We start from the raw sequence: 24,296 nt of genomic DNA, 5'->3' as shown, positions 1-24,296 counted from the left end.
TTATCTTTTGTCAGCCATAACCCATATGATGGGTGAGGAAAGCACATGACTTTTTCCTCCCCTACAAAGTCCACTGGGCCATGACTGACAGCAGTCACTATAACACAGAGGAAAGGGAGTGAAGGCAGTAGAGAAAAACAAGGACCTGGGAATCAACACAACTGGCTCCCACCTCGGCCTGGCCATGAACCAGCTACAGCTGTGGGGAAGCCCCTACGTCTCTTTGTTCTTCATTTCCTTCTATAAGATGTTCTTCATTTCCATCTATAAGAATGCTGGATGGTCTGTAAAGTCTAGTTTCCTCTCCAAAGTGCCAGCATTCAAATCTCACAAAGAAAGACTTGGGCCCTACAGAGATGATGGCCAATCTAACAGTGGCTGGGAGGTCCCCCATCCTACTTCTATTTGATGCTTCTCACTACCTAAGGCTGGACGCTGCCTCCAGGGAAAGCCATACTGTCCAATCCTGTGAAGCATTTACTTGGCTCTGCAGAAGGACCATTTATAGTTTCTCTAGATTCAATTCTGATTTCTCCTACAAGGGGACATGCAACCCAGGATGAGACCTTCATGCTAGACCAAGGAGGAGTCCCAGGCAAACCAGGACAGTTGGTCACTCCAGCTCTCAATGCAGTCTCCATTTGATTTGCTTCTGCCAGAGCACCTTCTCCAGCAAAGCAGAATACAACACCTCTTTGCCCTACACTGGTACACTCCCTACAGCTCGATTCAACCACAGCTGCTGAGCATCAACAATGGATGCTTGGGTCACTTCAAGGACACGGTCCTCAGGTAAGAGTATCTGCATTTATCCTAACCCATTCGGTGTTCTTAGTGTGGCAGGCCTTCTTTTGTGATCAAAACCAGAAAAACAGAAAGGAATTTTTCAAAGTAATCAACAAAAAAAAATCAAATGAGGAAAAAATCATCATTTTAGCATTGAGCCATCACTGAACCTTATTTCATTTTATCATGAACGCCCCAGAGAAGACTGCAGCAAAAAGACAAAACACATGGCTCACAAACGAAGAGTCAACAGCAGGTTGCTTTGACAAATACGTGCTGAGCCCTTAGTCTGGGCTACGTAAACAAGTGACAGAGATACAGTCACATGGAGCTTACAACCTCAAAGTCTGCTCTGAGCATCCAGGGATAGTCAAGCATTTAATGAACACATTTTCTGAATGGGCCCCCACTCTGCTCACCTACAATAAAAGTTAACACATTTACTATGTCCCCCTAAAGATCACAAATAGGAGGAGCCACAGAATATCCAGATGTTTGTCTCTTCCAAGATACTATATCTAGAGGACTAGGTACTGTGTCTTATTTACAGTTTGAGCTTCTAACACCATTTGTGAAGTTGGCCTCGAAATACTGAAAAGAGGAGTCACAGAGAAAAAGGACGAGAATGTTCTAAGCAAGAAGACAGAGGAAGCTGTTCTGGTGCTTGTGATTCATCTACTCTGCCCAGGCACCCTTCGAGTCACCGTGCTGCAAGAATACAGAAGCACTTGTAGGAGCTAAGAGTTCACACCTATTCTCAACTGCAGAGCAATCAGAGAGCAGGGAGCACAAGAAAAATAAATGTCCAGTATTCGGTTTTCAAATATTTCCTACAAGGCTTAGAGAAAAGACTGGCAATACCAAGTTATCTGTCAGACCCATCAGACATAAGACATTGTTAGAAACCAGCACACACACTCACGCAGCCAACTCGAGAGAGGCTTCCAGTCCCAACTGGTCCCAGGAGTGCTGGGAACACAGGTCTCATGGTAAGAAAGCCCAGGGCCTGAGCTTGAAAAGCTGTGGTCTAGAGACTACTGGGACTTCACAGCACCCCAGCCCCCATCCCCGACTCTGCTCTCTCCCCTCAACTTCCACAGCCAACCTTCTAGCAACACCAAGTCAATTCCAACTCACGAATGCCCCAGATTCACTTTCTAGCCATGACCATGGGTCTCCCAACAGCAATTAGCCTGGTTCAGGCTGCCATCACCTCCTGCGTGTCTTTCTTCACTTCCATCTTGCTTCCAGCAACTTCAGGTTGCCTCTTAGCCTCACCGCCTCTGAGAAAACCTCCCGGGCTCCCCTAGACTGAGAAGTGCTTTTCCTCCGTTCTCCCACCGCACCCTGCGCTCCCACATCACAGCACCTGTCATAGTACATGGCAACTGCCCGCTTCTTCATCGAAGCTGCACATAGACCACACAGCCTGCAGGGACAGGGGCTCCACTTCCCTTGATCTCCTTTACATTCTTGTCACTGAGCCAAAGAAGGTAAGCAGCAACTAAGGAGTCCATTAGGGAGTGAGTAGCACAAAGTCCTTCCACGATGTCTGTTCTTCACCTCACCACGAGGCCCCGCCTCCAGCCTCACCTGCTCTCCTTCTTTCTCTAAGCTAGACCTGCCAACGCACCAAAGCACAGATAGGCACAGCCTCCAGAGGAGGCAGCTTACATAGCTGAGGCAAAGAGGGCCTCTGGATATCTAGTCCTAAGTTATTTCTTCACAAACGCTTGCCTGTGCCAGCCTCCAATCTTGACACAGCCAGTTGTTTTTAACATAGATTACATAAGGCTTTGGAACCTCACATACACCCTTGAACTGGCATCCCATATCTGCTCGCCATAGATACATGAACCTCAGGCTACAGATCCCAAGCTGCTTACCCTGCTGAGCTGTCTGGTCGGGAACCCCCCTGCCTTGCTAAGTGATGTCACCAAGCCACAAAATGCCCCTGCCCCTCCCTCCTTCTCCCCTCTCCTGAGTGGTAGCTCCCAGACCACAGCCTTTGGAGGGTCTCGTGTGTCAAGGCACCGCCTATGTACCAAAACCTGTCAAAGCATAACCAAAACAAAGCTTGTGATGTCCCTGCCACCTTGTGTTCACGTTTCTGTCCTTGATCAGCCCTGAGGTTCCTCAAACCACCTAGAGGCAGAAATCCAGGGAACTCTGTATACTTATGACCCCGTCTGGTAACTTTGTCCTGGGACTCTGATTCTAATGTGTCCTCTGATTGAGTCAGTATTGCTTCTAAAACCTGAGGTGTAGCTGCACAGTTCTGCACCAGCAATTCAGGAGGGCCTCCAGGTTCTCGTACCCTGCATATCCACTGCAGATCTCACTGGGCTTTCCAGCTCTAACCAACGACATGTGCACTGGCTCTGTCAGTGCCAAGCAATGCTTTGTTTTTTGAAATGCAGAACAACAGAAAGAATCTTCCATGTACTGGTTCACTCCCAAATGCCCCCAACAGCCAGGGCTAAGCCAGGCAACAGCCAGGAGCCAGGATCTCAGTCTAGGTCTCCCACATAGGTAGAAAGGGTCCAAGTATTTGACCTATCACCTGCTTCCTCCCAGGGTGTGCATGTGCAGGAAGCTAAGTTAGAAACAGAGCTGGGACTCGAACCAGGGCACTCTGATATGGGAGGTGGGCACCCCAAGCAGCGGCTTAACCGCTATGCCACAGCACCCACACACGGACCACAATTTTATCACATGCTCCTGGCAAGCAGCTCTGGGGCTTTAAGTTTAGCCATAAATGCTGTGAGAAAAGTCTTTGGCTAGGCATTCTAGAAATTTCTAGCTTCCATTCCTAAGAGTCCATAGTTCATATTTGCAACAGAGCTGACACTAACAAGGTTAGAGAGAGAACCAAAGATAACAGGCACAACCCCAATGGCATTCACAGTCATGTTTGTGGCTTATAGAGAAAGGGAGTCCTGTGTTACCAAGATGGGATCTCAAGTCTTCATTTTTCTGTAAGTTACTTGCTATGACACTGAGACAGCCTGCGATCCTACTAAGAAATGCAGGAAGGAAAGAGTTCATCTACTCTACTAGAGACCAAATACATTTTCTTAGTCAACTGTTAACTATCCAAAAATGAGGACTTCACACAACCAAACTGTACAGTGAACAAGAAAGGTTGACACCTCTCAACTAATCATTTTTACCTTGCCAACGTTAGCCTAAGTTTGAGCTTTAGCCACATATGACTCCTGGCTAGGGAGAATGACAGATTATCTGAAGAGAACGCCATGGGAGATTATTAGAGAGGTAAGTATGACTGCAAAGGCTAGAAGGGATAGTCATCCTGGATTACTCTTCCTGGGGGCTGTCAACACGCGGGGCTCCGTCTCCCCGTCTTCCAGGCTCTACAATAACTGCCTGCAGAACAAGGAACTCTAACCTTTGCTTCTGCTCTGGCTCCAGAGGCATCGGCTCCTGACAAAGATGAGCACAAAAGGGTCTGTGACTGAGAGAACCTTCTCAGGCGTTGTCTATGGTGCCCATCCTAAGACAAAGACCCCCAGCTCTAACTTCACAAAGAATACTGCACCTCCAACTTCCAGCAGGCACTCATTTCCCTCTTTTCAAATGTCTAGCACCTAGAAACAGCAGCAGGTAGAGGGGAAGCAGAAAGAAACAGCCTCGGGAAATGAGGGGAAATCTTTCCCCAAACCCTTCAACCTCAGGATTATCACTCCTGTCCCTGACAGCCTCAAAGCGACACCCACACGGCACCACACTCAGGACACAAATACGACATTCTCGGCACCTGGTGGGTTGGCTCTCAGCAGACGTGTGGGGACACACATTCAGGAATGATGTATTCAACAGCCATAGATACAGATATATAGATCTACAACAGATGCGTGCACACTCACTTATGAGAAGGCAATGACCTAGAACTTCACAAACGAGTTGCGTCTTCAAATAGAAAATGGGCAAGAAAGCATAGAATTCAGAATGAGGATTAGGAAAAACGAAAGAGGAGCCACAGATTCTTAGATTAGAAAAGAGCCATATTGGGACAGAACTGCCTATCTTAGTAACGCTAGGATATCTGACGAAGGTTTAGTGACCTCGAAGGGACCAAGTTAGTCCTTGCTTGATTCTGCTTGAGTCGATGGCATTTCCCAAGAGAATCCATTCCATCTTATATTCATAGCTGCAGAAACACCAAGCACTTTTAATTTCTCACAGTGGTGTCTCACAATTAACCCCACGTATCTATTTTTAAATGTCTGCTTCCCAGCAGATGGGTGGCTGGGCTCTGTGAATTTGTCTCATTCTTCATTCATCTACTCACAGAAACTTATGTGTCAGACACGGTGCTTGCTGTGGCTGGCACTACCCCATGCCTAGCCAATATCCAGTCGCCCTTTCCTAACAGGCTCTTCATAGTGTTCAAGGAGTCATGAGCCCTCTTAAAAACATTTGTTGGCCAGTGCCATGGCTCACTAGGCTAATCTTCCACCTATGGCACCGGTACCCCGGGTTCTAGTCCCGGTCGGGGCACCGGATTCTGTCCCGGTGGCTCCTCTTCCAGGCCAGCTCTCAGCTGTGGCCCAGGAGTGCAGTGGAGGATGGCCCAAATGCTTGGGCCCTGCACCCACATGGGAGACCAGGAGAAGCACCTGGCTCCTGGCTTCGGATCAGCACAGCACCGGCTGGCCGTAGTGGCCATTTGGGGAGTGAACCAACGGAAAGAAGACCTTTCTCTCTGTCTCTCTCTCACTGTCTAACTGCCTGTCAAAAAAAAAAAAAAAAAACAACACACATTTGTCTTCCCATATGCTTTGCATGTGGAAGAGGCCATGACCCAGATAAGGCCAGTAAGAACATAAGCAATTACATCCTCCACAGGGCCCTGGGAAAGACCAGTTTGATGGTTTTTTGTTTGTTTGTTTGTTTTTGACAGGCAGAGTGGACAGTGAGAAGAGACAGAGAGAAAGGTCTTCCTTTTGCCGTTGGTTCATCCTCCAATGGCCACCGCGGTAGGCGCGCTGCGGCCGGCGCACCGTGCTGATCCGATGGCAGGAGCCAGGTGCTTCTCCTGGTCTCCCATGGGGTGCAGGGCCCAAGCACTTGGGCCATCCTCCACTGCACTCCCTGGCCACAGCAGAGAGCTGGCCTGGAAGAGGGGCAACCGGGACAGGATTGGTGCCCCGACCAGGACTAGAACCCGGTGTGCCGGCGCCGCAAGGCAGAGGATTAGCCTAGTGAGCCGCGGCGCCGGCCAATTTGATGCTTTTTGTCTGCCCACATTGTCTTTTCCAGACTGCGAGAACGATGCCTGAAGGTGAAGAAGCCGTCCTGAGACCACCAGGCACACACGAGCAAGCAGAAAGCTGGAAGCAGCATGGGTAACAGTGCTGAGACGCTGTCATTGGCCTGTGCCCAGTGACAGAGCAGCAACTCTTCCCAGACGTGCAATCAGTCATCTGTGAAATCAAACAGCCTGATCCCCAACAACACAAGGCTACACGGACCCACATTCAGAGAACAGGGGAGCTCTTAAAATTGAAATGAGGAAAGTCAGTTTTTAAAAAGGATTTATTTATTTTGAGAGAGCTACAGAAAGACAGAGAGAGAGACCTTCCATTCGCTGGTTCACTCCCCAGATGGCCACAATGGCCAGGGCTGGGCCGGGCTGGAAGCTGGCAGCTTCATCCTGATCTCCTACATGGGTGGCAGAGGCCCAAACACAGGCCATTAGCAGGGAGCTGGGAAGGAAGTGGAGTATCTGGGATACAGACCAGCACCTATATTGGGTACAATACTGGCCCCAAATTTTTTTAAATGTATTGAGACAAGTTACAAGACAAAGTTGGAAAAAATAGCCCAAAAAAATAACACCAGTGGAGTAAGTGTTTTGTGCATCAGTTAAGATGCCATTTGGGATGCCCACAGCCCATATGGAATATCCAGTTACAGTTCTGACTAGCCCACTTCCAAGCCAGCTTCCTGTTAATGCAGACCCTAGGAGGCAGATCACGGTTCAAGTACTTGGGTCCCTACACTCATATGCGAGACCCAGGTTGAGTTCTCTGATCCTGGCTTCAGCCTGGCCCCATCTTGACTCTTACAGGATTTGGGGAGTGGAGTGGCAGATGGGAGATGTGTTTCTCTCTGCTTTACAAATAAAGTGAAGATAGGATTTTTTTTTTGTCTTTTTTTTTTTTTTTTTTTTTTTACAGATTGTTATTTATTTTACAGGTAGAGTTACAGACAGTGAGAGAGACAGAGAGAAAGATCTTCCAATGGTTCACTCCCCAAATGGCAGCAATGGCCGGAGCTGTGCCGATCCGAAGACAGGAGCCTTCTCTGGGTCTCCCACGCAGGTGCAGGGGCTCAAGCATGTGCAGGGGCCCAAACACTTGGGCCATCCTCCACTGCTTTCCCAGGCCATGGCAGAGAGCTAGACTGGAAGAAGAACAGCCGGGACTAGAACCGGCACCCATATGGGATGCCGGCGCCTCAGGCAGAGGATTAACCTAGTGGACCATGGCGCCGGCCCCATTAAAATATTTTAAATATCTTATATTTTCATCTACTTGAAAAGCAAAGCAACAGAAAGAGGGGGAAACATGAAGGTGAGAAACTCCTCACCAAAATCATTCAAGAGTATTACCCAGAATTAAAGAAAATTAGTTTCTTTTTTGAAAGTACTCAAGTATTAAGAGTATCCATACGGCCAGTGCCGCAGCTCACTAGCCTAATCCTCCACCTGTGGCGCCAGCACCTCGGGTCCTAGTCCCGGTTGAGGCGCCGATTCTGTCCCAGTTGCTCCTCTTCCAGCCCAGCTCTCTGCTGTGGCCTGGGAGTGCAGTGGAGGATGGCCCAGGTCCTTGGGCCCTGCACCCGCATGGGAGACCAGGAGAAGCTCCTGGCTTTGGATCGGTGCAATGCACTGGCCGTAGCGGCCACTTTGGGGGTGAACCAACGGAAAAAGGAAGACCTTTCTCTCTAACTCTGCCTGTCAGAAAAAAAAAAAAAAGAAGCCGGCGTCGTGGCTCAACAGGCTAATCCTCCGCCTTGCGGCACCGGCACACCGGGTTCTAGTCCCGGTTGGGGCACCGATCCTGTCCCAGTTGCCCCTCTTCCAGGCCAGCTCTCTGCTGTGGCCAGGGAGTGCAGTGGAGGATGGCCCAAGTGCTTGGGCCCTGCACCCCATGGGAGACTAGGAGAAGCACCTGACTCCTGGCTTCAGATCAGCGCGGTGCGCCGGCCGCAGCGCGCCTACCGCAGTGGCCATTGGAGGGTGAACCAACGGCAAAAAGGAAGACCTTTCTCTCTGTCTCTCTCTCTCACTGTCCACTCTGCCTGTCAAAAAAAAAAAAAAAAGTACCCATACATCCTGTGGCTCCTTCTGTCCCCTTCCCTTCTGCAGGTGTTAATCCCAAAAGAACTGTAGTAAACACCTGCAAGCAAGCCTCTCCAGGGAACCCAGTCTGCAACTATTAAGGGTATGGCATCCTTAATTCCAAGAAATGTGGGACAGGAGGTTGCTTCCAGCTACCATGGAGAGCTAAGAAGGTAAGGGTAAGAAGACAAAGTCAGGCTCAAACTCCTACCTTCTCAGCTCAGGGTACAGACTAGAAATCAGGGCCTCCTAGGACTTGGCTACAAACAATCCCTTCTCTCTCACAGTTACAGATTAAGATAGATAAACAAACCAAAGTGGATCCTTAAGGATATTGAATTACAATGTCTCCAACTTCTCGCCTTTGCCCTACAAAGAGTAGAACTCCTAAAAACTCTTTCTGATGACTTTCTTCCTAAAAACTAAACCGGAGCCATAGCTGACTCAAGACACCGTGCCCCATCAAGCCTTAGGGACCACCGCTTCCCGGCAGACGCAGCTCTCCCAGTGTAACAGGCTGACCTGGCCTTGTCTACAGATGCTTTTAATGAAGTCACTCGAGGGAGCTACTGTGCAAGAGAAACCAATTTTCCTCGGCCCTCCTGGCTCTTGGTCTAGAAATGGACCCCAGCATGCCCTCAGGGACCTATTACAAAGCTTTCACTCCAGAAGGATGGAAGGCTTTGCCACTGGGTTTGGACAAAAATCTCAACAGTGAATTCTGAGAGTCCTAGATGGAGAACAGAACAAGCGTCAGAGCGGCTGGAAGGACTGATATGGGGACCCTTAGCAACCCAGGGTTCCAGATGAGACGCCAGCCACAGCCGCTGGGAGTGGCGCTGACTGTGTGACAGTTTGGAGACTCAGACATCCAAGTTCCCCCAAAGCATGGGACAGATGCCAGAAATTCTTTGGCATATCATAAAGGAAGTTATAGAATTATTTCTGAATATCAGCGGGAATTGATCACGTGTGACCTCCTCACGCACCCCAACACTACGCCACGCAGGAGAGCATGGAAGACACGGGGTTCACCAAGACTGTGAGAGACACTAGTGAGAGGAGCACAAGCAACAGCAGTGGCTGCCCAGGCCATTCTCTGTGGGCTGGGGATCCTGATGGGGAACAGTAAGACTCTTCATTTCAACAGACACAACAAACCCGCTATATAACAAAGAGGAGAGAGTGGCACCTAACCCCGAGGCAGCATGGGCATGGCTGCCCCGGGAGGCTACATGGCCAGCCTGGTAGCCAGGATGCCCCGAGGCAGGGCCAATTTGTGTGAATGGTAACTGACCGTGGGGCCCCTAAACCTTAAACAGATGGGAATTGAAATCATTGACCTTAGACCAGCTACTGCACCAGGGGTTTCTCTGCTCTTATCCCATCATCCAGAATTACCTGTCTCCACAGAATAGTCTAGCAATGGTCCTAGGATGGCCCCAGATGAACGACATCATCTCGTGATGTTGGGATGCTCTCCCACAGAATACAGAAGCTGCTCTGCACCAACCTCTCACTATTCTTATCCCCAGTCCACGCACATGAGATAGCGAGGAGCAAGAGTGGCACTTCTCACTGAGACACCTCCTAACCCACACCTTAAATACTTTCTTCCTAGTCCTGCAGGTCTGATCTGCTTGCTTGGAGGCCTTAGACCTTGCAAGGAAACATTTCCACCAGGCACACAACAATGATTCAGCACATTTGAGGCTGATCACCTAGCCTTTTGGGGCTCCGCGTGGAACTGGGTGATCAAGCAAATGAGGGCTCTCGTGTGAGCTGGGGATGTTAACCCTTAATATAAAGCAGGAATTGAGTTACTCCTACTCAACAGAGAAAGGAGGAGTAGCAATGGAGCCCAGGGGATCTTGTCAGGGGTCTCCAAGCATTACTGCAGAGGCTAGAACATGACAGTCCATAGCAGCCATAGTATACATAGGCCTAACAAGGCCTTGCAGCCCTCAGGAATGGAGATGCGGATCACAGCACCAGGGAAAGAGCACCACATCGCTAACTGAAGGTGGGGGAAAAGAAAGAAGTCACAGGATGGTGGGAAATGAACAGGGGGAGTCATGAACTCCCTGATCAGACAGGAATCAGTTCTAAAGCTTGCGTTCACGTATTCTTATCCTTCCCCATCCTTGCCCTCACTAACACTAAGGGTGTTACTGGTGGTCATCTCTACAACTGAGCCCATAGCTGGAGAGCACGAACACTGAGTTCACGTTAGCTCAGGGAGGCAGGGATGCCCCGGCCAGCTTCAACGTGCAGTTACCTACGAGTTGTTCCTCACGGGGGAAGCAGCAGTGATGGTCTCGGTGCTTGGAGGAACAGGCGAGTGTCTCCTTGGAGAAGCTGGTCTGTGGCACTCCACCTGAGGACGAGATCTGACAAGCTCTCCTGGCTTTCCGTTAAATGTTGTTTGAGCTCGACAGACAGGAAGGGAGCTAAGTATCTTCTTCCAGGATGTTCCTGAACATTAACAGAATCCAACCTCCTGGTGCCTTCAGGAGTCTACAGTGACTATCCTCATGCTAGTCCCTAATTGCTTTCCACAGCCAAGAGCAGTTAAAGTTCCCCCAAGTGTTTTCACCTCTGATATTTCTACATCCTGGTTTGCACTCCTCCAAAACAACCTATGTCAACAATGACCAAAGCCAAGCACAGCTTCCTATTTGCCAAGATCAAAGGGACCCCCTCCCATCCCCACTTCCTCAGCCTCATTGCAGCTTCTGACAAATGCAGCGCTTCTTCCTCCTTGAAACCTTCACAAAACCGTGTGTTTCCTTCATCGTGAACACCCCCCCCCCCCCCCCGATCCACTGCTGGCTCCTCTTTTTCTGCCTGCTTCTTAAGGGTCAGTGTCTTCTCAAGTTCGATTCCCCCAGTAAGATGTGGCTAAGTCAGATGCCAGCACAGCCCCCAGGGGGGCAGAGTAACCCCACCCAGAGCTGCTGGAACCCTGGTGTGGCCAACATCCACAGTGCCCCCTGCCCTGAGCTCCACCCAGCGCTCCTGGGGCACATCCACCTGCTATGCCGACTATAACAGCACTAAGCCTTACTGGAAATTGAAGCAGACAGTTAAAAATAATAATCAGCATTGCTCCAGAAAGATAAAAATAAATGGAAGGAAAATTTTATTTTGACATCTCCAGGAGAGGATTAAAGGGAATGAAAGGAAACCAAATGTCACCCGGTTGCCATGGAGTCCCTAATGTCCTCTCAATTACAGTCAGTAGCACTTGAGCACAGATGGACAGCTGGCCCCCACTGCTTTCCCTTCCACCACGGGAGGATTTAACACCTTCCACGGAATTCGTGACTGTCCCCATCATCTGATTAACTGTATCAAATGAACCCCACAGAAAACAACCTCTACTTGTTACCGGTGCAGTGAACACGTTCTGGAATAACAATGTGAGAGGCACGATTTCCCCTTGCTGCCTTATGCAGGATCCTGGAGCCGTCACCCCCTTGAACATCTGCTCCCTCACTACATGGTGCACCTCTGAAATTTTTCTTCCCCTGAACCTGCCCCGGAAGTGTTCATTAAGTGCTTCCACCGTGAGCACCAAGGAAAACAGACGCCAAGGGTGGCAGGAGTTACTTCCCGAAAGCAGTTCCCTCTCCAGGAGGGAGTGTCCCGAGGTCCTTAATTCTGGGCAGGGCACAGAGGTACCAAGTCCTGAGAGCCTAGAAGACAAAAGCCCAGGTGTGCGTCCTCCTGCTGAGACACAAGAGGCACCTCTTATTCTGCAGGAGCTGCTGCTGAACCTCAGCTGCAGCTTCAGAGTGGAGGGAAGCTCTCCCTTGATCGCTGACTTTAAAGCAATAAATTTTAAAATCACACATCATTTCTGTTTAACTTGTTTAGAAACAAAATTTGAAAAGGCAGTCTTTGTGTCCATGGGTTCCACATTTTCAGATTCAACCAACCATGGGCCAAAGACATTTGGGAAAAAAACAAAACAAAACTACCTCTGTACTGAATGTGTAGACTTTGTTACCATTCCCCAAACAATGCAATCTCGTGTATATTTACACAGCATTTGCACTGTATTAGGCAGAGAGGAGGTCACGTATATGGGAGGACTGCCTAGGTTCTACTTCTGAGGAGACTCGAGCATCCATGATCTTGGTATCTGCAAGAGTTCCTGGAACCAGTCCCCTACAAATATAAGGAATGTATATGAAGGGACATATATGCAGGAAAAGAAACTACAGACAAAGACCCTGTAAATACAAAAGCACAAAGAGAACTTAAAGAAATAGAAACATAGTAACTGATAAACTGAAAGCACAAAAGCAAATCCAGAAATGGAAAACTAAAATTAATCTCACCAACTATCAAGTCAGTAATACGAACACATCTTTAAAAGGAATTATTTCAAAAGGCTTTTCAAAAAAATTTATTTTTGGGAGGCGGCAAGATGGCGGAATAGGCAGGAAGCACACTTAGTCCGGGGGGAGAGAAAGTTTAATATAAGTGGAGATACTGCAGTGTCAAGGAAGAGTAGGGGATGAAACAGCAGAGGAAACTCTTCCGGAACTAGTGATTCACAGTGGACCTGCGTGGAGAGCGTGGGAGCCCAAGTTCGGGACACCAGCGGCAGACTCAACGCACCAGCGCTGGAACGCGAGGTGAGCCGAACCTCCATAGCCCGAGACACCAGCAGGCAAGCGGAAAGAGGAGGCTAGAGGGAACGAGGCTTGAAACTCCGTGGGGAAAAGTTCACCAGGCTAACTAGAAGAGAGAGAAAAAAAAATAAAAAAAGTGACTGATACGGACACAAGTTTCTCTCTCTCCGCTCACCTCTCACAGGCGAGCAAGACAAAGAGCAGGCGCCATTTTGGACATACGTCATAAGCAGGGCGACCTCAGGTCTGCACCAGCCCTGAGCCTAGCAGAAAAACCTGACTCTGTGGGGAGGGGTGAAATAACAGGAGATTAGCATGTAACTTGGCAACCCAGTGGGAGACTGCAGGAGAATTGGAGCCCACACTGAGGGCAGCAGAGATTCCCTGTGTGGTCCTTGGGAAAGAGCTTCCGATCTCTGGCTCCTGTGGGTATATCATTTGCCTGCTAACTACCTCCAATTACGTTCAGCTGTGCGGAATTACGTCCCTTTTAAATCAAAAAAAGAAAGAGAGATTTACCACGCCTAGCCTGGGAGTGTCATCCTTGACACACCCTCAACCCTGAGGAACCAAACACAGCTCTCAGTCCACACTCATCTCAAGCCTCTAAGGCTCCACTGAAAGCAGACAGTCCACTTAATATAGAGCCATAGTGTAACAAGAAAAAACACCACAGTGAAGAAACCAAATATCTCCAACATGCCAAACAACAAACGCAAAAACCAAGCTAACAAGAACAAGGAAGAAACTATGACGCCCCCAAATGAAAAAGACACCCCAATTCAAGATTATGAAGATGATGAGATCGAAGAAATGCAAGAAGCAGATCTCAAAAAATTGATAAGAACATTAAGAAGTTCTCAAAAACAAATTCTTGAACTACAGAAATCCTTCATGGACAAGATAGAAAATCTCTCTCGTGAAAGTGAAATATTAAGGAGGAATCAAAATGAAATGAAACAACTAGTGGAACAAGAAACTCTGATAGTGACTAGAAATCATAATGAAATGAAGAGTTCAATAGATCAAATGACAAACACATTAGAGAGCCTTAAAAACAGAATGGGCGAAGCAGAAGAGAGAATATCAGACTTAGAAGACAGAGAACAGGAAAGGAAACAGGCAAACCAAAGAAAAGAAGAAGAAATTAGAAATCTAAAAAATATTGTCAGGAATTTACAGGATACTATTAAAAAACCCAACATTCGGGTTCTAGGAGTTCCTGAAGGCATGGAGAGGGAGAAAGGATTAGAAGGCATTTTCAGTGAGATACTAGCAGAAAATTTCCCAGGTTTGGAGAAGGACAGAGGCATCTTAGTACAGGAAGCTTATAGAACCCCTAATAAACATGACCAAAAGAGATCCTCACCACGACATGTTGTAATCAAACTCACCACAGTGAAACATAAAGAAAAGATCCTAAAAGGTGCAAGAGAGAAACGTCGGATCACTCTTAGAGGATCTCCAATTAGACTCACAGCAGACTTCTCATCAGAAACCCTACAAGCTAGAAGGGAATGGCGAGACATAGCCCAGGTACTAAGAGAGAAAAACTGCCAGCCCAGAATATTATATCCTGCAAAGCTCTCCTTTGTGAATGAAGGTGAAATTAAGACTTTTCATAGCAAACAGAAACTGAAAGAATTTGTTGCCACTCATCCTGCCCTGCAAAAGATGCTTAAAGATGTGTTACACACAGAAACACAGAAACATGGTCACCAATATGAAAGAAGGTAAAGGAAGGAAACCTCACAGCAAAAGATCACAGGAAGCTCAATTTCTCTTTGACATAGAATTAAACTCTGATGCTCTGTTAAAGCAATGTGTTAAAGTAATCTATTATGTTCTCTTGATGTCTGTTAAATTCTAATTGTTCAAAAACAGCTGAATTTTTATTAAGAGCTATGGGTTATTTAAATATGTGCTTTTTTCAAAAATTTGAATATCTGCTGCTCATAAAACTAAAGCGTTGTTGGTTCTGTGTTTAGCTGTCCTCCTATAGGTTCCTATGGACTTTTTCCAGCCACTTTTATTGTATTCAGTACTTTGGGATGGCTCTGTAAACAGATGAAGCCAATAACGTATTAACAGTACCAACTGAGAGAAAGTATGGTTAACTGAGGTTACTAAAAAGAAAAAGCAATTCAAATCAATTGGCAATCTACAAAAAGAGTTAAAGATTTTAAAAGCTATTATTAAAATTGATGTATTGGTCTATTATGCTATATTATATGTGTGTACATATTGTATGTCCACATGGGGAAATTTTATTAAGAGTTTTATTTTAAATGGCTTATAGATAAGATTGTCCATAAATTTAAGCTGCTAAAATCAATCAAAGATACATTTTAATTTGTGGGACCTGAATCTGTGTATCATATGTTTTAGACTTGTTGGTAGAAAGAAACTAAAAACATTTTAGATGGTTGTGCTTAAGTTTACTGGCTAAACAAACTACACCATGTTAGATATTTAAGAGGTGTTTTCAAATACATGATTCTTAAAATTTATAGAAGGCATTGGACCTTCTGGTAAATGTTTTCTTAAGTTGTTATCTAATGGTTGAAACTGTTTGCTAAGTATTCATGTAATATTGCTATTGTCAGCAAGCGATCTAGGACTTGCTCCCTCATTTCTCTATTCTAAGCCCAACTTGTTCTTTCATTTCTCTATTCTCTTCAAGGTAGGAAACTAATTCTATTATGAAGGAATCTGTAGGATGCACAATTTAATCTTTAGACCTTATAAAAGAGATGGCTAACATTTTTCTGCAATAGCATAGCCAAAATAAGAACTTAAATAATAATCTCATAGCTAGATTCACTTCGCCATCAGCGAAGTATACAGTAAGTAGAAAAAACCTCCCTTTCAGACCAAAGGGAAAGAAAGTTTTAAAGTGAGAATATAATTTTCCTCATGGGCATTGTCTACCTTAGAAAAACTACTACAGAACATGCCTGTGACTATAGACTTGTAGTTCAGGCCACCGAAGATTAGAGATGGGAAACGGGCACTCCCTTGACTTGCATCCTCTGGTCTGCTTTAACACAAACCAGGAGGAAAAGAAAGCTCGGCATCAGAAGCAATGGGTGGCAGGCCTATTAATGGCTGATCTGTACAGTGATCTGCCCTCAAGGAGACCCAACAGGCCAGTCCACTGCAGTGGCTTTCAATGTGGTAAGCCTGGGCTTCAGCAGAAGTCAGCTTGTGAAGAGCCCTGGCAGCTCTGCCAAGAGTTGGATCACTGGTAATGGACCTGCCCTGGAGTCGAAGGATGCCCAGGTCAGAGCCACAGATCTTATTGGCTCTAAGCTGAAAAGCCCTTCACTCAGCCCAACTTCCAAAGTGACCACTGCAGCTGAGGGGATGGTCAAGTAGGGTCAGCAACATTGCAGGCAGAACTGTAAATTTCTTGTTAGAGATGCCACCTGCCTTTACCTGGCCAGCTCTCCTCCCAGGCCAGCCAAGTAATGAAAGTCAACAGAGTGCCTTCCCCTAGGAGGTTCACACCTCCCTTAGGATATACCCCATGTGAAGAGATAGATAGGTCTGGGCCTCTGAATTTACAAGGCCTAAAGCCCACCAGATTATTATCAAGCCCCTTCTATCAGGTTCTATTTGCCTCTCAATCAGAAAACTTAATTGTAGCTTAGACAGCACCTTTCTTAGCTCCTCTAATAATGACTCTGTCCTTTGTTCTAGGCCCTGTCTAGTGCACTTGGGCCTCATTCCTTTGTAATCATAACCTCTACTCTACCACCAATGGCTCTACTCCCAACATGTGTGTACTGATGGTCCTCTTCCCCACTTAATGCTGTATAATTGTTCAAACCTGGTAAATGCCACTCTTAGGATCATTGGTTACTATCCTCACTCTGTCTTTTATGACCTTGTCTAAATATGATCAGAGTCGGTGAACTTGGAAGGCTTCCATAGCCTTGGCAACTCATGACGACAGCCTAGGATGGTTACTGGCGCCATAAACTAGAGTGTCAATTTGTTGGGTCAACAACAGGAGCCACTGTGCACTTGCTCCTCATGTGGGATCTCTGTCCTTAATGTGCTGTACATTGTGATTTAATGCTATAACTAGTACTCAAACAGTATGTTTCACTTTGTGTTTCTATGTGGGTGCAAACTGTTGAAATCTTTATACTAAATTGATCTTCTGTATATAAAGAGAATTGAAAATGAATCTTGATGCAAATGGAAGGGGAGAGGGAGCGGGAGGGGGGAGGGTTGCGGGTGGGAGGGAAGTTATTGGGGGGGGGAAGCCATTGTAATCCATAAGCTGTACACTGGAAATTTATATTCATTAAAAGTTAAAAAAATTTATTTTTATTTAAAAAAGCAGAGTTACAGAGAGAGACGAGACAGCAAAGCCGCTCGCTTCCATCCACTGGTTCGCACCCCAAATGGCCACAATGGCTGGGACTGGGTCAAGCTGAAGCCAGGAGTTTTTTTTGGGTCTCCCACTTGGGTGCAGGGGTCCAAGCACTTGGGCCATCTTCTGCCACTTTCCCAGCCACATTAGCAGGGGGCTGGATCAGAAGAGGAGCAACCAGGACTCATACCATAGCCTTACCCACTATGCCATAGTGCCGGCCCCTCAAAAGACTTTTGAATACACTAACTGTTCACTCACTAAAAGCATAAAGAATTGAAAGGATTTCTTAAATGTCATACAGTGGTTTTATTTTTTAATCATAATGAGTAGCATAATTGTGAAACTAGCTTATGTATAACATAAAATAAAGCAGTAAGTAAACACGACCATCTAATTAAGAACCAAGATTTAAGATGTTCGCTGATAAAAGGGCACAAACAAAATCAAAGCTGTTGAGAAAAAGCAGTAATGATGTTAAACTTGAATTTAAAATCTCCACATGGACTCATGTTTTACAAAAACGTATCTGCTAGGTGTGTGCACGTAAAGGCCCACACAGCAACAGCTCTGCAGCGAAGGACACAGCCAGGTCCTGGCTCCTAAACACAATTCCCCTACTAAAAGGAACCAGGCTGCAGGGGATTGGCCGGTTCCAATACTGGGCTAGGAAAAATGCAAGAAGGGTGTCGGACTTCCCAGTTCCAGAAAGCAAGGAAACACTCAACGGCTAATACAGCCACCTCAAAAGAACGTAGAAGCCAGCTTGACCATTTTGTACAATTTTAGCATAAGAAACATTGCTATATTAATCAGAGAACATGGAATCATTTTACACGAGCACTGCACAGGCGTGCTTCACTTACTCTACTCTGGAAAATCATTGCAGAGAGAAGCGATATCACCTTGCCCTGCCTTTGGAGATGAAAGTGCACCCAAGCCCAGTCAGTCATGGAAAGCTCTTTATAGAAGAATGCCAGCTACGAAATGCAGACATAATGATAGATTTAGCAAGTCAGCATTTCGCCGTGGCTCACCAGGTTAATCCTCTGCCTGCGGCGCCGGCATCCCATATGGGCGCCGGGTTCTGGTCCTGGTTGCTCCTCTTCCAGTCCAGCTCTCTGCTATGGCCCAAGTGCTCAGGCCCCTGCATCTGCATGGGAGATTGGGAGGAAGCACCTGTCTCCTGGCTTCGGAATGGCATAGCTCCTGCCATAGTGGCCATTTTGGGGGTGAACCAATGGATGGAAGACCTTTCTAATTATCTGTCAAATTAAAAAAAAAAAAAAGCCAGCATTTCCAACTCTTAGTTAAGACAGTGATTTGGCCAAGAGTCCAAGAATGTTGGGAGTACTCTAGAAGCAGGGTTAACACTGTTTGAGTCACCCAAGGGTGCGTGCACTGGAAACGTGGTTCTCAGTATGGTGATGTTGGAAGGTGGGTGAACATTTAAGAAGTGACTGCATCGTAGGGATGTCCCCCTTGGAAGGCAATGCCACTGATCAAGGAGGGAGCTATTTCTCAGGACAGTGACCTGATACAAGAGAGTGAGTCCAGGCCCCGCATCCCTCTCTGGCATCTTGTCTCACCAACTGATCTCTCCAGCACCTGCTCCTACTGTTGTGATGCCACCTGTCTTAGGTCCTCACCAGAGTCTGGACCAAGGGAGCTGTCCAATTTTGGACTTTCAGCCTCCAAAAGTGTGAGCCAATAAACCCCTTTAAATATTATCCTGTATCCTCAAGTATTTTGTTGCAGCAACAGGAAAGGAACTAATAGAAAGGTATTGACACAGCTGTGCACTAACAGCCCACGTGTTACCTGTTAACTGAAAAGGAATGCAAATACCTTTAGGAGAGAGAGACCTACCTGGCAGTCACCCCTACATTCAAGTAACTTAGTACTGAGATCAGTAGGACAGATGACATTGTTTGCATCTCATGAATACAATATTAAGTATACAGCATCCAGTATGAAGTAATTCTCCAAAACAATTTAGTTTTATTAAACCAAGCCTTCTCTAGACATAAATTTCATTAAAAAAAAAAAATGGAGTGGTGGGGGGGGGCTGTTGTGGCACATGTTAAAGTCTTGGCTGCTCTACTTCTGATCCAGCCCCCTGCTAATGCATCTGGAAAAACAATAGAAGATAGCTCAAGTACTCGGGCCCCTGCACCTGTGTGGGAGACCTGGCTGAACCTCCTGGCTTTTGCCTGGCCCAGCCCTGGTTATTGAAGCCATTTGTGGAGTGAACCAATGGATGGAAGATTTCTGTGTCTTTCCCCTCGCCACCACATTTCAAATAAATATTTAAAGAAAAAGAAAATAGAAGTAATAGAATAACAAATTTAAGGATAATGCAATTTAAAAATCAGGTAAGTACATCAGGGGGTAGCTCTATAATAGGTCTGGATTCCATCAAGTCAGCACCATTTTAAAACATGAGTTAACAATTTTTGACTGAAAAAGACTAAAGAGACGTAAAATCTGGGTGGGTGTTGTGGTACAACGGATGCCCATTTCGCATACTACAGTGCCAATTCAAGTCCCAGCTTCTTTGCTTCTGATCCAGCTTCCTGTGAATGTATCCTGGGAGCCATCAGATAATGGCTCAAGTGCTTGAGCCCCTGCAACCCACATGGGAGAACTGGATGGATTTCTGGCCTCCTTGCTTCAGTCTGGGCCAGCCTTGGCTTTTTAGGGCATTTGAGAAGTGACCCAGAGAATGGAAGATAATTCTTTCTTTCGCTCTGCTTTAAAAGTAGAAGAGAAATTAATTTTTAGAAGTCTACAATCAAATGATGAATATGGCTATATCCTGGGTTGAGAAAATAGCTTAAAAAATGTATTTGGAGACAACTAGGAAATGTGAAGCCACACAAGAATCATTAAATTTACATGGTGGGTACACATAAAATGCCTTCAAACTTGCAAGATGTTTAAAATTTTTCCATAAGGCTAGGGAAAAGCATAAGCATGCAATGTCATCTATGATGTACTGTAGCTTTAAATAACTTTTCATCCACAAACTTTTTGATCTAACTTTTAGTTGAAGAAATATAGGGCACAGAGAATAAGCTAAATGTCACCATGAGGAGCCAGATGGTGGAGCATCCTGCAAGACAACTGGCCTGGTCCCTCCAACAAGCCAGTGCCACAAGAAGGGAGGATGCTAAGTTAAGACAGTCTTAAGGGACAAAACAGCTAGAGAGAACGTGTGGTCCCAGCGTGGGTAATAGCTTGGCCAGTCCAGTAGAAAGGATATTTGGGGTCAACTGGCAAAATATGCCTATTGTCTAGGCATCAAGTGAGAACAAAAAGTTAGTAACGTGGAAGTGTTGAGATCATTGACAGCAATAAATCTCAAGTTATGAGATTACATATTCATACAAGGAAATCTATGCATAATTTTTGGATAACATGAATTCCATTAACTTTTACAGATCCCCTGTATTCAAGGATTTTAATTTTTTCTGCACCAAAATAAACTCACATTTTATTTCCACTTTGTACCAATTCTTTGAAATATATTTGTAAAATATAAGTTAATCTGGGGGAAAACCTTAAATGTGTGCCTGGAGAACCATGGGGATAAGATCTCCAGTATATAAATTGTACTCGAGATTTTATCCAGTCATCTCAGAGCAAATGGAAATGCAGTATTCCCAGTTTTAAAGCACAAATGATCTATATATTTTAATTTTCTACAATGCAAATGCACATAGTAACAGATTTTTTATATCATTAAAAGTTCTAGAAGAAAACAGAAGAGAATATCTCTATGACCTTGGGGTAGGAAAGAATATTTAAAGGCCTAAAAAAAGTACAAACCATAAAGGAAAATGTATAGATGCAGCTACATGTGCTCATTGTGGCAGCGCATATACTAATATTGGAACCATATACACAGCTACACTAAATCCTATTCATAAAAAGACATTAAAAACACATTAAAAGTCAAGCCACAAACCTGAGGAAGACATTAGTGTTTGCAACAAGGCCTGGTGCTGTGGCACAGCAAGTTAAGCTGCCACCTGCAACCCTGGCAACTCAGATGGGAACTTGTTCAAGTCCTGGGTGCTCTACTTCCAATCCAGCTCCCTGCTAATGCACCTGGGCTAGCAGCCAAAGATGACCCAAGTGCTTGGGCCTCTGCACCCACATGGGAGACCCTGATGAAGCTCCTAGCTTCATCCAGCTCCTAGCCTGGCCCACTCTTGGCTGTTGTGGTCATTTGGAGAGTGAACCAACAGATGGAAGATCTCTGTATCTCTTTCTCCCTCTCTTTTTTTAACTCTGCCTTTCAAATAAATCTTTAAAAAATATATTTGCAACAACACAGAAACTAAATATATATATATATATATGTTAATACAGAATAACTAAGCCCTATGACTCCAGAAGTAAAAAAGTAAAAATTCCAATAGAAAAATGAGTGAAAGTTTGTCACATTTATATCCCTGAAAATGATATATCAATGTCCTGTGAACCTGTAAAAAGATGTTCAAACTTATTAGTGATTGGGAAAACGCAAATAAGAACCATGAAATACAACACATGTCCACTAGATTTTCATTTAAAATCAGTAATCAGATATTGATGAGGTTTTCAAGGAACATAAACTCATACTTCCAAGAGGAGCATGAATGGTTTCAACCAACTTAAGCAACAATGTGACAGTACCTTGTAAATCTTGAGTCACATTGCCCATAATTCAGCAATTCTAAGCACTCAAGTATACATCAGAGCAGTGTTTAATGAACTCTAGTGACACCCAATTTAGTGGTTTCCAACCAGCATTTTCAAATAAAATAATATGGAAGATAAAATAAAGTATCAGAGTACATTGCCAGTGGATTAAAGTATTACCTTCTGAGAATTTACACACACACACACACACATTTAGCTGAGTCATGCGCCAAAAATTATTGGCACAGGGAAACTTGCACAACAGCTCCAAAAAGCTCAGAGAAATGGCATTCCTTGGAAGAGCAGCACCCTGGGAAAAACGCACAAGCTCTCCTGTTTGCAGCATGGAAGACAACCTGGGACCAAGGGATGCACCGGAATGCCCTCCCCGGGGGGAGACAAGTGGACGGGGCTACATCGATCCACACAAACGCTTCTCAAAATCTTCACATTCAGCCAAAAAGAAATCAAGATGCTCAACAACAGGCCAAGTAGGAAATCCTTGATATGAAGAGATCTTAAAATATGCAATTTTAGGAATTCAACTGCGATATAACACAATGAAAAAGAAGAGAAGGATAACCACAAAAACCGGGTTATCTTGTAAGAGAGGATCAGAAGCAGTTGGGATTGGGGTACAAATGAAGGCATTGGGGACTCTGGCTGGTTCTTAAGCTGAATGGGGGAGCCTCGCTGAAGGATCACTGGCAACTCTGAGTCACCAGGCTTGCCAGCCCTAGTGCTGATCTGCAGTGTCACTGTTATAGAACTTTTCCTACTGTTTAAGCCCCATTTTGGGTTGTGTCTTCCGTTACTCATCACTAAAAACACTTAAACTAAAACGGCCCCCTGATCTGGATGCCATAAAAACTGAGATCTGATTTCGTATAAGCCATCATTTAATCCTGTTCTATATGTCTGGTCACTTCAGTCAAACCTTACAATATCGGTCACTCCCACTATTCAAAGACAAAGATTTGTTCAGGAAGAAGAGATCATGAAAACAGCGCAGCTTTTTGGTTTTTGGTTTTTTGATCCTGAAAGTCTTCTTGCTTGGAACATTCTGAATAAGCACTGGCGATACCAAAGATAATCAAGATTTTCAAAAGGATCTATAAACCACTGCACAGATGAGGAGTCGGGCTGGTACTCCTGCCTTTGCAGGGAAGAGCTTAATGCCAGAAGATCACATGTTTCCCACTGGAACCACAGGTTGGAGGTCAGGTCAGGCTGCATCCAGCCACTAAAGGGGATGCAAGCAGTTCTGGAAAGCAGAGAGCACCAGGAGGAGAGGAAGCAGAGTTCAGAATGGGGACGGCCTCTGCAGGTTTGGCCACAGTCAAATCTCACACTGGGGGCCGTGCCCTGCTGAGGAAATGAGTCTTCAGCCTGTCTCGATGCAGGCAGGGAGAAAAGGAGAGGGAGGAAAGGGAGCGACGGTGGGAAACACACGCACACGCACACGCACCGCCCCACCCCCCATCCAGCCTATCTGCCAGACACTTCATCAGCCACACCCTTGATGTGCATTGCTTCACTTATTCTCCAAACAGGTAGGTCTCATTTTACAAATGACTCGTTTTAATAAGCTACCAGTGTCACCCACTGAGGGCTGGTAGAGCTGGGATTTAAACCAATGCCTGTCTCACTCCAAAGCTCCTATTCTTACCTTTATGCCTTACACAAAAGGACAAAGGTAGACCGCAGAAAAAGTCCGTTTTGGGTTATTCCCTCTTCGAATAGACTCCAGGGCTGAGCCCAGCAACTCCTACCCTCTAAGTACAAGTGCAACACCAGCTGTACATGAGGAGGACTTGGCTAAGCTCAGTAAGATTCCAGCATGAGGAGGGATCAGCACCACTCTTGGTCCCCAGACACAAAAGACAGCCCTCACCTGCATCAACCAGGCTCCTCACCAGGTGCACTCCTGGACCCAAGATGAAGAAGGCTTTTAAAGAGTCGGGGGGTAGGGGAGGCTGGGGTGTGCTCCAGGCTACTGTGTCCCCGCGACCCCAGGTTCAGCCCCACTCTGCAGCCGACTCTTGGTGCTTGCCCTCCAGATGCTGCTCTCCCCACTTACCTAAGGTCCAACAGGAGACGGCCCCCAGGAGGGGGATGCTGCCGTAGATGGCGTGCATGTACATGAGGTGGACCATCAGCTCGGCCAGCCCCCACCAGCAGACGAGGCGGCTCAGGCCCCGCCCCAGGGTGCAGAGGCGGGTCTTCAGGGAGCAGAGCTCTTGCTGCTGCATCTGCAGTGGAAACAGAAAGTCATCCGATCAATCGCATCTCGCTTTGCAAACCTTCCAGGGTCCACCCAATTTGACTTGGGAACACTCCAGATTGTTGAGTGGAAAAGTATTACCTGAGCTCAAAACTGTCCCAAGTAAGAACAGGGCTGGTCCAGCAGCTCACTACTGCCAGG

The 24,296-nt window shown here is 46.1% G+C and overlaps 1 protein-coding gene across 5 annotated transcripts in view; it reads right to left on the bottom strand.

The window, feature by feature from the left end:
- Nucleotides 1–24,296, bottom strand: part of HHAT (hedgehog acyltransferase) — a 310,399-nt gene that overhangs the window by 201,700 nt on the left and 84,403 nt on the right. For all 5 annotated transcript variants that reach the window (XM_062211312.1, XM_062211314.1, XM_062211315.1 and 2 more), the window contains one exon: nt 23,952–24,123. In XM_062211312.1, coding sequence (XP_062067296.1) covers nt 23,952–24,123 — 172 coding nt within the window. The remainder of the gene's footprint in view (nt 1–23,951; nt 24,124–24,296) is intronic.

Source organism: Lepus europaeus, chromosome 14, assembly GCF_033115175.1.
Source record: "Lepus europaeus isolate LE1 chromosome 14, mLepTim1.pri, whole genome shotgun sequence".
NCBI lineage: Eukaryota > Metazoa > Chordata > Mammalia > Lagomorpha > Leporidae > Lepus > Lepus europaeus.
Note: the sequence above shows the minus strand (reverse complement) of the source record. Positions and strands in the feature narration are given on the sequence as shown.